At 35.8% G+C, this 13339-nt stretch overlaps 3 protein-coding genes across 3 annotated transcripts; 2 read left to right on the top strand and 1 right to left on the bottom strand.

The window, feature by feature from the left end:
* The first annotated feature begins 1311 nt into the window (after window positions 1-1311).
* On the top strand, window positions 1312-3168 carry LOC111495568 (glucan endo-1,3-beta-glucosidase 11-like). Its single transcript, XM_023145663.1, has 4 exons — window positions 1312-1550; window positions 1640-1929; window positions 2000-2728; window positions 2926-3168. Exons 1-4 carry the CDS (start codon window positions 1508-1510, stop codon window positions 3013-3015), a joined length of 1152 nt encoding a protein of 383 aa, XP_023001431.1. The 5' UTR covers window positions 1312-1507; the 3' UTR covers window positions 3016-3168.
* A 4421-nt stretch (window positions 3169-7589) lies between these two features.
* LOC111495594 (calcyclin-binding protein) lies at window positions 7590-9895 on the top strand. The gene is made up of 5 exons (XM_023145700.1): window positions 7590-7857; window positions 8154-8291; window positions 8407-8646; window positions 8734-8793; window positions 9583-9895. The coding sequence occupies exons 1-5, from the start codon at window positions 7747-7749 to the stop codon at window positions 9685-9687; spliced, it is 654 nt and encodes a 217-aa protein (XP_023001468.1). The 5' UTR covers window positions 7590-7746; the 3' UTR covers window positions 9688-9895.
* A 1375-nt stretch (window positions 9896-11270) lies between these two features.
* LOC111495575 (gibberellin 2-beta-dioxygenase-like) lies at window positions 11271-12921 on the bottom strand. The gene is made up of 3 exons (XM_023145675.1): window positions 12439-12921; window positions 11999-12344; window positions 11271-11924 (listed from the first exon to the last, which is right to left on the bottom strand). The coding sequence occupies exons 1-3, from the start codon at window positions 12837-12839 to the stop codon at window positions 11661-11663; spliced, it is 1011 nt and encodes a 336-aa protein (XP_023001443.1). The 5' UTR covers window positions 12840-12921; the 3' UTR covers window positions 11271-11660.
* Window positions 12922-13339: the final 418 nt, after the last annotated feature.

Here is a 13339-nt window from a genome sequence, read left to right on the forward strand (position 1 = left end):
ATAAAAAGAAATTTTGATGACAAATCCGTTCAACTTAAGGCCCTGTATCATATCTTGGGAGCATATGCACAATAAACCTTGTGACTAGATGTCACACCCGGCTTAGAGACTCGATCGATCTGATCACGAGAGCATACGATATCAACCTATATGAACCACTCAGTGGTTTGATAGGGCCATAACATGAAGGAACTTGGATTAGAGTATTCAAAGCTAGAAGCTTGGGCAAGCTTGAAAGCTTAAGGTTAGTTCCTGAGAATTTGGAACCAAGACACGTAGTATTAGCAAAGAGTTGGATTCGATTTAAAGTTTGTAAGTAGACTACTTACTAAGTATATTATAAACTCATTATTGCTAATTTATATTTTTTTTTTCTTTTCAGATAATAGCAGAGGAGCTTGTTGAGGACGAAAGCGTTTCAAAGCTATGTTTGTATAGAGGACCCTTGGATCAAAGTCTTCCGGTATTTCATATTAGTTTATCTAGCTTTTGGTTATTTAACAAGAATTTTATCGATTTTTTTATACATCCCGTATTAATACGTAGCGGTTCGTAATTCAAGTCTCTCTAAAAGTGGGTCACGTATCTTATTTTTTTTCTCGATTTGGATTTCTACGAAGTTCTTGAAAAAGGATCCACGATGAATTGTAATGAAGTGATGGATCCATAAGTACGACCCACCCGATTTATCGAGACTCCCCCTTTATCCAAAATGGCTAAAACCACATGTCATGTTTACTTTTTAGAGGTGTTTTTTCTTACCAAATTAGACACTCCTTTTCTTTTACCAAAAACTCCCCCCTTCACCCACTAATTATATACATGTATGTGTGACAAAGCTCTTTTGTTTTTATCTCACTTTTTGCCTTTCTTTTTTTTTTTTTTTTTTTCCTTTTTTACCCACGATTCCGGATCCGAGTCGGGGTTAAGAGAAAAGGGATTTCGTTGGATGTTGTTCCATGTAGACCGTTCGAAAAAATAAGAACGACTTGTTATTTAACGAACACGGAATGATTCAAACTCTAGCTACCTGACGTTGTTGATCGATGATATATATTTTAATTAAAAAAAATGTGATAATAAAGAAATAAAATATTGGTTTGTTCCTTTCCCCCTCGTATATAATTTAACCACCCAATGGGATTTCCCTTTTGAAATTTGCTTTTTTGCCAAGAAAGTTGACAATGGACATTAATATTAGAATGGCCTATGCTTTGGCGTGGCTGTAAAGACAACTACACTCCAAATTCCCATTCTCGGACGACAATATATATACCAGATAACCTCAAATTCACAAGCCACACCAAATCCAAATCCACATCCATATCCAAAAAAACAGAAACAAGAAAAGAAAGGAATTGCGGCCCTCTCTTTAATTGCTCTTTCCCTACTCCTTTCTCTGTGTTTTCGGGCTTACGCCACCCGACTGCACCTCTAGCTCATTGCAATCCTACAACCCTTTGGTTGGTTTGATCCATTTTTTTCGAAATTGTGAGCAGGACGTACGATGCTCCTCCATCTCGCCCTTCTCTTTCTTCTCTCTATTTCAGGTATTCATGAGTTCATGCTTTCTTATATTACCCATGATTTTAATTGCTTAAATTTTGAGAAATTTTGCATCTTTTTTCCTTTTCATTAGGAGCTACATCGCTAGGTATAAACTATGGTCAAATTGGCAACAATTTACCGCCACCCGACAAGGTTCTAAACATGTTGACAGCCTTAAGGATAACAAAAGTAAGAATCTACGACACAAATCCACAGGTTTTATCAGCATTTGCCAACTCCAAGGTCAACCTTATCGTCACTATCGAAAACCAAATGCTAGCTGAGCTAATGAATCCCCAACAAGCCCTCCAATGGGTCACGGAACGCATCAAACCCTACGTCCCCGCAACTCAAATCACCGAGATCGCTGTCGGCAACGAGGTTCGTTACATCATTCAAACCCATTGAAAAAATAGACAAGTTGACCTAAACTCAAATTGGAAAATGACAGGTGTTTTCGGAGAATGACATGACACTAATGGAGACACTAATCCCAGCGATGTTGAGTATCCACACAGCATTAACCCAACTCGGGCTAAGCTCCATTAAGCTCTCGACGCCGAGCTCCCTAGCAGTCCTAGAAGAATCATACCCACCGTCTGCCGGGAGCTTCAAGCCAGAAATCACCGGAATCATGACGCAATTCTTGGAGTTTCTATCAAGAACAAAAGCGCCATTTTGGATAAACGCATACCCATATTTCGCATACAAGGACGACCCAAATGGGATTCCTTTAGAATACGTATTATTCAACCCAAACCCCGGGATGGTGGATCCATTCACGAGGCTTCATTATGACAACATGCTCTATGCTCAAGCCGACGCAGTCTATTTCGCCATGGCTAAAATGGGGTTTGAGGGGATCGAAGTTAGGATCTCGGAAACTGGATGGCCTTCCAAAGGGGACCCTAATGAAAATGGAGCCACGCTCCAAAACGCCGCTAATTACAATAGGAACTTGCTTAGAAGACAAATGGCTAACGAAGGCACGCCCATGAGACCCAACATCCGGCTCGAGATTTACCTCTTCGCTTTGTTTAACGAGAATTTGAAACCTGGCCCCACTTCTGAACGAAACTATGGCCTTTATCAACCTGATGGCACCATGGCCTACAATGTTGGCCTCTCCTCTTTTAAGGGCACTTCCTCCATTTCTCTCACTTCTTCCGCCCCTACCAAGGTAATCCACCCTTAAAAAATCGAGCTTATTCTTGTATACTCCTAATCTTAAAACTTCTAATAAATTCTTAAACTTTCATTTTGTACATAATTTTATGAGAATATTCGATACGAAATTGGAAATATAAATAATTGGAATAAAAAGCTGATTTTTTTTTTTTTTTTTTGGTTGGGATGAATTTAAATTGAATTGAACAGGGTGGCATCATGGGATATTATCAAAGCCTGGTGTACTGGATGTTTGTGTATTTGCTGACCTATCAAGTTTTTATGAGAAGACGATTTTAAGCTCGTGTATAATTAAATTTAGGGTTTAATAGTATTTTCGGTCTTGAGAATTATTTTATTTTTAAATATTTAAATTTAGTTATTGTAATTTTAATAAATCTTAAAATGAGTCTCTCTTTAGTAATCTAAGATTATATTTCATTGTCCGAGAAATTGTTTGTCTTGTTCTTTCCTTTTCTTTTTGGATTACGAAAAGATATATTAAATTAAATAAATATTTTAAAATTTTAAAAAATAAAAGTTTTTTATTATTTGTTTGAAAAACTAAAAATAAGAAACAAATTAATTTTTGTTATTTCTAAAGTTTATATATAATTTTGAAAGTGTTTCTTAAAATCAAGAAATGGAAAAAATTACTAAACTTTTATATTTTTTTTAAAGAATTAGAAACGGACCCTATCCAAATTTAAATTTTAATTATTGCTTTTGATGGGGTATGAAAAGTCAAATCAACCCTTCCATTTCTGACCGTGGTCGGGTCTATTTCTCTACTTTCCCCGAACATAAGGGCTTTTTAGTCACTATGGTGCGTGACACGTGGAATAATGTGGGCCATAAAGAATATTAATACTTTTTTTAGTAGACTAGTATTTAATACCTAAAGTTTTATATTGCTCTTATTATATAAGTTTTGTCACTCAACTTTAACCCTAAGTGCTTATTAATTATCAAATATTTTTTTTAAACTTTAAGAATATCTTAGATTTGAAGTATTACTTTTGACCACAAAAATGATGTTATTTTTTTATATTAGAAAACCAGATTTAATTATTTGATTATCTTATATAACTTAAACGATTAATTTTTATTATTAAAATTAGTATAACGATATATTTTTTGGGAATTAGAATCAATATGCAAAATGAATTTTTCTTATTTTTAATCGACATTTTATAAGAATATCGAAAATTTTAATATTTTACCATCTAAAAAATTCTTTTAATGGGAAAATCTAAGTTTTATTTTTTGATGGGGCAAAGGTATAGGTCAAGTAATATCATAGAGTCAAAGAAAGGGGAAGGTTTGTGGTTCAGTCTTTCCTTTCAGTTTCAGGAGGAAGAGCCAAACACCTATTTACCTTGCATTTGAAGGTGAGTTCAGTAGTTCAGGATCCAATTTGTAATTCATTGAGGTTGATCCCGAAGTTACGGAGCTAAAGGTTTCACTATTCTTGATCTTCCCCTTCCCCTCTTGAACAAGGTAAATAGAATAGGATAGGTGTTTGTTTGGTTCTTTCTCCTTCAAAAGAAAGTGTTGAAAGTCAAGACTGACGATTCATGATCCTTCACTATTCTTTCACAAGGTCAAGCTCATTCACCTATTAGTCTCATTGCTTCCAGTCTCATTGCTTCGCTACTTCACTTTACAGTAGAAGAGAAGTATGCTCAACGGTAAAGGAGAAGGTAAGTGAAAGACTGAACACATCAGAAAGTGGATCGTCCCTGATTTTTTTTATGGTTTATGTCTTGAGGCTCGACTTTAAGAAAGACTTAGACGACTGACCTCTTGCCTCGTGGCCAACTCTCAGGGGCTGAAGTTCGACGCAGAGCTTTTTGGTTCTTCAGTTATAGCAGCACTGAGCAAGATCCAACAGCTCCAGTCCTACAGGTTTCCACTAAAGTGCCTTAAGTAGCCCTCGAAGTGTCCGTTTATTCTCTCCTCGCTTTTAAAGATATACCGACCGTAGGTATCTTACCATCAGATACCGACAGTCGTCTTCTAACATTACCGACCTTTAAATAAAGGGTTTGAATCAATTTCACATAAAAAAAAAGAAGCTCTTTTTCTCTAAACAACCTGATTTTCGAGACCTCGTGCATTGCATTACCATAACTCAAATCAAAATGAATTCAAAAAAATCACTCTTGTGATTCGGAATGAACCTTTCTCGGTGGAAGTAAAGGAATAGCGATGGATCTTTGAATAAATTATCAAACTCTGGTTTAACATGAACGACAATGTATCTCCAAATTAGTTCTCTTCTTTAAAAAGTCAAGGGACTTTTTGACCGTTTTACTTTTCGGGTTTACGTAAAAAGATCTAATATCACTAAGATTTAGGTCATTTTTTATACACGGAACCTAAGACATTCATTTTATAGGACCATTATCTCCATAATCCCATGCCACACACTTACCTTTTATAAATCAAGTACTTTCTAACCTAATTTATAGGTTTGAGATGTATAACAAAAAGAAGCCATAGTGTGAAAAAGTGAAGGGACATTGCATATTGTTGTGAAGTGCATTTTTAATCATGTTTTAAGTGATAATGGTAGGCCAAAGTGCTTTATTATTGGAAATGAGCTTCCTTTTAAAGCTCTCTCCTTTTGTTTTAGATGGATTTAGGGTTAGGGATAAAAGGGCAGACAACTTAAGGTCAGCCATTGAGGGTGGCGATGAGGATTGGGCTATGCCAACATGGTGCACATGTGCCCTTCCACAAGTTTTATGGAACACCTCACCTATATCAACTTATATATTAATCATCTAATTAAGTAAAACGTTTTTTTTTTCCTTCTTTCTTTCTTTCGTACACGTGTGGTGCTTTGCCCAACACATTCTGATAGTGTAAAGCTAAGTGTCATAATCACTCTTTTCGACAACGAAATAGTGATTTTGCGACATTTGTTCTAATCTAGCGAACAAGCCGACCGTGTAAAAATTGTATTTCGCAGACAATTAGGACGTAAGGTTGAGCTTCGAGCTACGTTTGAGAGAAAATGTTTTGCAAAACATGAATGAGGAAAATTGTTTGAAAACAAGGTGAAAGAAAGCATTGTAAAAGTCAAATGCATTGAAAACATGCAGGCGTGAGAGATTACAATACTTGATCGAGAGAGGTTTGACGACTACCTTAGTCCCATTATAGTATATTTTGAGGTAATTCAAATCTAGTAGGAGTAGACATGACTTCGCCTAACGATCACACACAAAAATATAATGATGAAGTAATACAACATGAAAGCAAGTAAAAGGGTTTGATATACATGAACATGCACCTACAAGCAGCACCTCTTGAACAAGAATAATTGAGACATTGAGCATAATAGGATTGTATACGCTTTAAGGTGGGGTGTTATCTTATTTATATTAACCGGTTTTTACACTACCTTGAAGCCCAGTATTAACGAGAGGACACTAAATAGAGATATGATGACTTGTCAGTCAACTCGAGACGTTATTACCCCTTTCCTTTTCCAAAAGTACAAATGTGATGGGTCATATGCGCTCGAGCCTAGAGCCCTTTAGACAATTATCTCCATATCATCTAAAAAAACACTTCCTTTTCGAAATCAACATGTATAGAAGGTATACCAAAGCGGTCTTGTAAAGAGGTTAAAAGCACTATTTGTGAGAGAACTTTTCTCTAGAGCATACAGCCAAATTACTTTTCCCCATATTACTTTTACTAAAAAAAAGGGTTCTTTTTATTAGACACATTGAAATGACACAAACAAATCCAATGCATTAGCCTTACATTCCCATACATATATCTTGACCATCCACAATGGCTGTCATGAAAAGTGAAGTTTTTCATGTAGGGTAGGCCATATGGACATGGGATTTGGGGCGGAATTCTAAATATCTTCGACTCGAACTTTAATTCTGCTAGCAATTCCGAGACAGAATTGATGAAATTTGTGGATCTTATTGATTTGAAAGATTTTTTCTTTGATTCTAAGTTATTAAGGGTGACAATATTCTTATCCACCAAGTTTAGTCGAAACTGAGCATTTAAAAGCTTATAAAAGCACCACAAAATATGAAAGAAGGCATCAATTCGTTCGTGTGGAATAATGAACAACCCTAGAGCTTACGCTCCTACTTTCATTTTTGAAGAAGAAAGGTTGCAGCATTTATGTTCAATCTAATCCATTCAAAAGTTTAGAACCGTTACTACTTGATTCTCCTTTAAAATATATATATATATTTTGAATCGAGCAGTAACAACCTTATTTGGGATGGAATAATGGGTATTTGAGTATAAATTATATTAAAATAAAATGTTCATATAGTAAATTAAGGTCAAATAAATAATTAAAATTAAAATGTACACTCGAATGGGGTAATGGGCTTAGATAGTAGAAGTTGGGCCGGCCCGACTTAGCCTAAAGAGTGCCTTAAGTTTGTTGGGCTTGGGCTTTAACTGATGCACAACTTTCTTTACCAATCCAATAATATTTAATATTTAAAAACAAAGCTAAAATAAATATTGATTTAGCTTGTAAAATGTCAAAAATTCATTTTCTTAAGTTTTTTTTTACTAGTTTTTATATTAAGCAGTGAAATTATTTTAAAAATTCACATATATCAATTAAATCATTTAAATGCTTACCTGGTAATTATATCCCTTTAAGTGGAGTTTTATTTATGGACAAATAATAATTTATTTATTTATTTTAACTATTATTCAAATTAAATACTTAATAGAAGGTAAAAAATGTAAACATATTTTTAAGTGTAAGAATAAATGACAAATAAATAAATACTTATTTTTAATTTAATCCAATTAAAAGTTTATTATAAAAAAAAAATTGAAAAATACGTGGGTGTAAAGAGTAGAATCTAGAACCTTCGAGGCGAATCCAAAACCCTGGTTGGTTCTAGCAATTTCTATTCCAAATAGCACACAGCACGATTAAACCATCTGCACTTCCTTCATCTTCTTCGTCTTCCCTAAAATTCACCCTCTCACAGCTTCATTTCCACCTCGAACAAGATTCTGATCATGGCGGAAGACTTGTCTCTTGATTTGGAGGAGCTTCGCCACCTCCACAGCATTGCCAAGAGGCCTCGAGTCCTCTCTCTCATTTCCTCTGAGATTAGCAACTTAGAGAAGGTTCCTCTCTGTTTTCTCTTATTGATTTGGATTAGTTTGTGCCATGTTAATGATCTTATTGATACGTTTTTTTGAAGAAATTTTCAAATTATCGTTATCTAATGGTTTGTCATGCTGTATAACCTAGTTTACGGACTGAATTTGATATTTCGTTAGGTGTTATCTTCCGTCGCTTTGAGATATATGAATCTATTACCTCAATTATTGATACATCGCTTCAATCGTTTTATGCTACTACTGTATTAGGCTTCAGCATTTTCCTGTCTGACGAGAATTATGTTGCTATGTTCACTCAGTTGTCAAAAGAGACTGTCCCACAAACTCACGCTCCCACTCCTGTTTCAATTTCAACTGCTAAGGTGCCCATCAATTCAGGCATTGTTTACACTCCACTACCTGGATTCAGCTGGGATCAGGACAATGACAAAGTGAAGGTAACAAACTTTAAGCCTTCCACATCATGGCACAGCTAGATCCCATTGGTGAAAATTAGAGCATGTTAAGATTTTAAGCCCCATCCTGATGTATGTCATTATCATTGTCATGTAGATATATGTGTCGCTTGAAGGAATAGAGCAAGAAAAAGTTGAGGCTGACTACAAGAAACAATCGATCGACATCAAGTTCCATGACGTCAAAGGGAAGAATTACCGGTTTGCAATTCCTAAACTGAACAAGGAAATTGTTCCTGAGAAGTGCAAGTTGCTAGTGAAACCAACACGGGCTGTGATCACGTTGTACAAAGCTTCAAAGGGGAACTGGTTAGACTTGCATTTGAAGGAGGACAAAGTGAGTGATTTAAGAGAGTAATTGGTGATTTAGTTGTATCTTAGAGGTATTTATTCAACTAACTTTGTTGTTATTTACATCTTACAGCTCAAGCCAGGTCTTGATAAGGAACGCGACCCAATGGCAGGAATCATGGATTTAATGAAGGTAACATCTTCTTAGCCTATGCAGACTTCATGATTTGGAAGGGAGGAATGTGTTTCTTTCTTTCCTATTCTTTGTTTTGTTGGGCGTTGGTGGTCATAAAATTTTCTTCCATATTTTTGCCACATAGTCGTAGTTTATCTGCTTTGGTTGTTAGCAACTATTACTTATGGTGAGAATTAAAAGTGGATAATGATGATGATATCATTGATGTGTTCTTTCAAGTGATAATGATGAGCTGGAAGTAGATAAAGTTAGGTTAAAATCCTATGCTTGTCATCTACTTAGGAGTACGAGTTTCTTGACAACTTAGTGGTGGGTGTGAATTAATCAGGTGCATGTTTCTAGATTTTTAAGTGTTGGGTTATATGGATGAGATTGGTTGTTAGATTAGTTTGAGATACGGACTTTGTCGGCATGAACCCCTTGAAATAAAAAGTAGTACCACGGCTGACATATATCTATGGAGGATAAGAAACCCCCATCTCGACAATTGGGCTGAAAAAGAGTCCATGAACCTGAATTGTTACATCAAGCCAGCCTAACGAACTGATTCTTGATCTTATCGCTGCTCTCTGTTGGTCTTTTGAACAAATTCAAATCCAAACTTTTGAATTGATTTTCAACTCATGACAGTATATGGGTATCTGTTCTGCTCTGTGTGAGATAGGTACATACGCCTCTGACAATGTTATATACAATTAGGATAAGCATAAAACTGCGTCTGTATTTAGGCTGAACACACTGATCTCTGCGATTGCTGATTTATTATGGCTGACATGGAAACTGCAGAATATGTACGACGAAGGAGATGATGAAATGAAAAGAACGATAGCGAAGGCATGGACTGATGCCAGATCCGGCAAGACCGCTGACCCACTTAAAGGGTTCCCATGAGCAAGCGCAGGGCAAATCTAGTTATCATCTTTTAGGAATGGTTTTCTGGTTGGATGAGATCATATTTGTTTTGATGATGTTCAGTGGACCGCGTTTTGTTGGCCTTCCTATTATGGTTTGATTCCTTGAGATTGCGTTAGTTCTGAAGGAGTTTGTATATAAACCCATGGATTTTGATTTCTATAAAAAGTTCATGTTTTGCATTGTAGAGATGTGTGTTGAGGAACAATGGATGATGATTTTATTTTTTAATCTGGTCAAGTTTGATCTGTTTATCCAAACAAGTTCTATGAGTCTTTGGGTCGATTTTTGGAGGAAAATTTCTATTGCTGGAGAACGTTATTGTTATTGGAAAGTCTTTGGGTCACTTTTGATTACCAAATATGTACAGTATTTAATATTTTCCTAAAATTAAATTCGTTTTACGATCTCTTAAACAAGGTTATTGTCTCACAATTCCATTGCCTCCCTCTCTCAAGCCGAAAGATAGATTTAATCATAGCCCTTACTTTTCTTTTTCCATCAATATTCATCTCGTTTTTTTTTAGTCTCAAACTCATAATCCAATTTGACTCTGGGACTTATTCATGTTATTATTCATTAATCATAAGACGTTCTTAAGTTGTATAAATGTTGACAGCTGTTGGATATTAATGGGCTTATTGACAATAAATCAAAACTTTAAAGACCTATTTTTATATCGTTAATGAGAATACTAAGCGTAGAAGAAACCCCAAGCATGACATATTAAAGTGGTGGCGGAATAAAGACAGGAGCATCGACATAAATAGCGATGGAATAATGAACGTTGTGAAACGAAGGTTCAAAGGAAGGAAGGATGTGACCTTTCAGAAGTCCAAATTGGAAGGTGAAAGGCAGTGCCAATTAGCAAATACAAAATTAGCTATGGCTTTGGTGTCTGAAAATGACTCCATATTGTGCCTTTCCCCTTCACACACACACACTGTCTCACAGAATCTCTCTCTCTTTACTTTTACATTGGTTGGGCGTCCTCTTCCATCACCTTTTCCTCTTCAATAGGAATTCCATTTTGCTTCTTAAAACACTCCCCCTTTTGCTTTCACCCTCTTTCTAACCCTTCTTTATGTTCATATTTGGATATTCCTCCTCCTTTCTATTGCCTAAGAATATTCCTACAGCTAACATCTTCTATAATACATTCTCTTTGTCCACCGTCAAATCTAAACTATGTACTTATTGACGTTACACCCACCCACGTTGCACTTACTAGTGAAATTGATCAACAAAAAAATACACCCGTGAGTTGAAATACTAATATCTTCATAACATTACATTTCGATGACACATCAAATGTCTTAATATTCTTACGCCACAACTAGATGATTTTTTTCTTCTTTTAAAATAGGATTATTTTCCTAAAGTAACAGGAGATGATGTCTTTTTCCTTAGCTTGTTTATAAGAGAAATTTCCGAGCCATTCTTTTAGTGAATAATGAAAGTAGTGAATTTAGACATAGCTAACCTCGAATGAATATCAACTTTTTATCAATTCTATTACACCGTGAACAGAAGAAAAGATTGGATTTTGAGACATGGGAAAGTGTAAGAAGCAAATATAACATTGAAATCCACAAGCTTTGATACAAAAGGGCAAGGGGAAGTTAAGTAAAAAAGTAGATTTACAAGGGAGGGGTATTTTGGGGAAAGTACATAGATGACATGATATAATGACAAGTGTAGCAATGGGATTGGACGATGGAAGCTTGTTGTTCAACACACAAAAAAACCTATTCTTCTATCTCTTCTTTCTTTTTAAAGCCAAAAATTCCTCATTATTTCCCCATTATTTGATCATATGTGATTATGAATTACAAATCTTTTGCTCTCTCCAAACCATAACCACAACAAAGAACAAACAACGGAGAAATGGCAGAAGAACTTCACATACTTTCTCTCTCTTGTTTATATTTCTTTGGGTTTTGTGGGGTTTTTCAGGTCAACAAAGGTGTGAGAGTTTTGATCTCAAAAGGGCCTAACCTACAATCAGCAAGCCTTGATTTATAAGCAGAGGTTTTATAATCCCACCAAGTGAACTCTCTGTACAAGCTCTGCTCTCCCTCCTCCATTAATGACGGTAAAGGTGCAATCTTTTCATTCAATGGCGGCCCACCAAAGTAGATCATTGAAAGCCTCGACTTTATTGGATCAGCTAAAACCTTGTGCTTCACACTCTTAAACCTCCCATTAGTCATCACCTGCAACATAAACACAGTCTTTCACTTCTCCAAGAACAGAGGAAGAAGAACAACAACAAGAAGAAGAACTGTACCTGCAATGAGTCACCGACATTGATGAAAAAGGAGGCGTTATCAGGAGGGACTGATACCCAATTCCCATCTCTCAAGCAGATATGGAGTCCGGCGGTGTTATTGGATTTCAAGACAGATATTATTTGTGGGTCTGTGTGTTCCCCAAACCCAATCAAATTTCTGCCACTCAAAGCTTCGAGCTCCGGGCATGGCGGATAATGGTTCAGCCTGAAACAACAGTCACTTCTTTCATCCTTCAACAGCCTACTCAATGCGCTTTTCTCTATCCTCAAGCCTAACGCCATGGCTTCCAGCACTTCACAAGCCATCTCCTTCACCGCCAATATATACTCCTCCACCGCACACCTGCAAAAACCAACCCCATATTAATATCCTCTCTGTTTCAAAAACAGACCAAAAAACAGAGCAAAACAGAGCAATCTGTTTTCCTTAGTCGTACCGGAAAATCTCGGGATTTTCCCGCAAAATGAAGAGGGATTTTTCAGAAATGAGTTCATGATTGGTATTGAGAAGAACATATTCAATCCAACCCACATCGCCGTTTGGGCCAATTCTCTTACTCCCATATCCAAACGGGTCGGGTGGCCCTGCTTTTTCCTTCTCCGATTGAGGGAGTTGAAAGAATTTCAAAGCTTGGGCTTCAAGGTCGCCGATGAGGTGATCGGACACGCCATGGTTGATGACCTTAAAGAATCCGAAATCCTCGCAAGCTTTGACGATCTGGGTTTTTGCTTCTGGGTCTTTAAGGTCGATCACCGGAATTCCAGTGAACAGAGCGGTGCGTTTACAGGACTTAATCGGAGCAAAATGGTCAAACACGAGTTGAGATTGAACCACCATGGTTGAACAAAGAAGAAGGCTTTGAAAACAGAGGAAAGAAGAAGAAATGGAAGTCAAGTGGATGAGGAGGCATCAGCCTTCGCTTCCGTTGGGTATTTATACCACCGGGGCTGACTTCAATTATATTTTTTTAATTAAATTTTATCTTTTTCAATTGAAAATACAAAAAGAAAGAAAAATCGTACACGGTTTTCTTTTTGAGAAATAACCAATTGGAATCAATATAAAAAATATTTTTTCGTTTATTAAAATATTCTTTTTTTATTAAATTAAAAAAAAAAATGTAAAATTGAATATTTTAAGTGAAAAATAAGTTGTGTTGATCTTGAAGCTGCTTTAAAGGGATGTCCATTTTTTAGGCTTCAATGGCCTACTCCTATTTAATACTCATCATTTCCCTGTGTCTAAAATTAATTATTATTTTTAAATAATAAATTTATTATTAAAAAAAAAAAAAAAAAAAAAAAAAAAAAAAAAAAAAAAAAAAAAAAAAAAAAAAA

Source organism: Cucurbita maxima, unplaced genomic scaffold (assembly GCF_002738345.1).
Source record: "Cucurbita maxima cultivar Rimu unplaced genomic scaffold, Cmax_1.0 Cma_Scf00021, whole genome shotgun sequence".
NCBI lineage: Eukaryota > Viridiplantae > Streptophyta > Magnoliopsida > Cucurbitales > Cucurbitaceae > Cucurbita > Cucurbita maxima.

Bases quoted from the DNA above. Each gene is read 5' to 3' on its own strand.
- LOC111495568 (XM_023145663.1), top strand. From the start codon at position 1,508: ATGCTCCTCCATCTCGCCCTTCTCTTTCTTCTCTCTATTTCAG. The intron at 1,930-1,999 runs GTTCGTTACATC...GGAAAATGACAG, and splicing joins AGATCGCTGTCGGCAACGAG to GTGTTTTCGGAGAATGACAT. The intron at 2,729-2,925 runs GTAATCCACCCT...TGAATTGAACAG, and splicing joins CTTCTTCCGCCCCTACCAAG to GGTGGCATCATGGGATATTA.
- LOC111495575 (XM_023145675.1), bottom strand. From the start codon at position 12,839: ATGGTGGTTCAATCTCAACTCGTGTTTGACCATTTTGCTCCGATTAAG. The intron at 12,345-12,438 runs GTACGACTAAGG...TGGTTTTTGCAG, and splicing joins GAAAATCCCGAGATTTTCCG to GTGTGCGGTGGAGGAGTATA. The intron at 11,925-11,998 runs GTACAGTTCTTC...TTTATGTTGCAG, and splicing joins ATGTCGGTGACTCATTGCAG to GTGATGACTAATGGGAGGTT.
- LOC111495594 (XM_023145700.1), top strand. From the start codon at position 7,747: ATGGCGGAAGACTTGTCTCTTGATTTGGAGGAGCTTCGCCACCTCCAC. The intron at 7,858-8,153 runs GTTCCTCTCTGT...ATGTTCACTCAG, and splicing joins AGATTAGCAACTTAGAGAAG to TTGTCAAAAGAGACTGTCCC. The intron at 8,647-8,733 runs GTGAGTGATTTA...TACATCTTACAG, and splicing joins TGCATTTGAAGGAGGACAAA to CTCAAGCCAGGTCTTGATAA.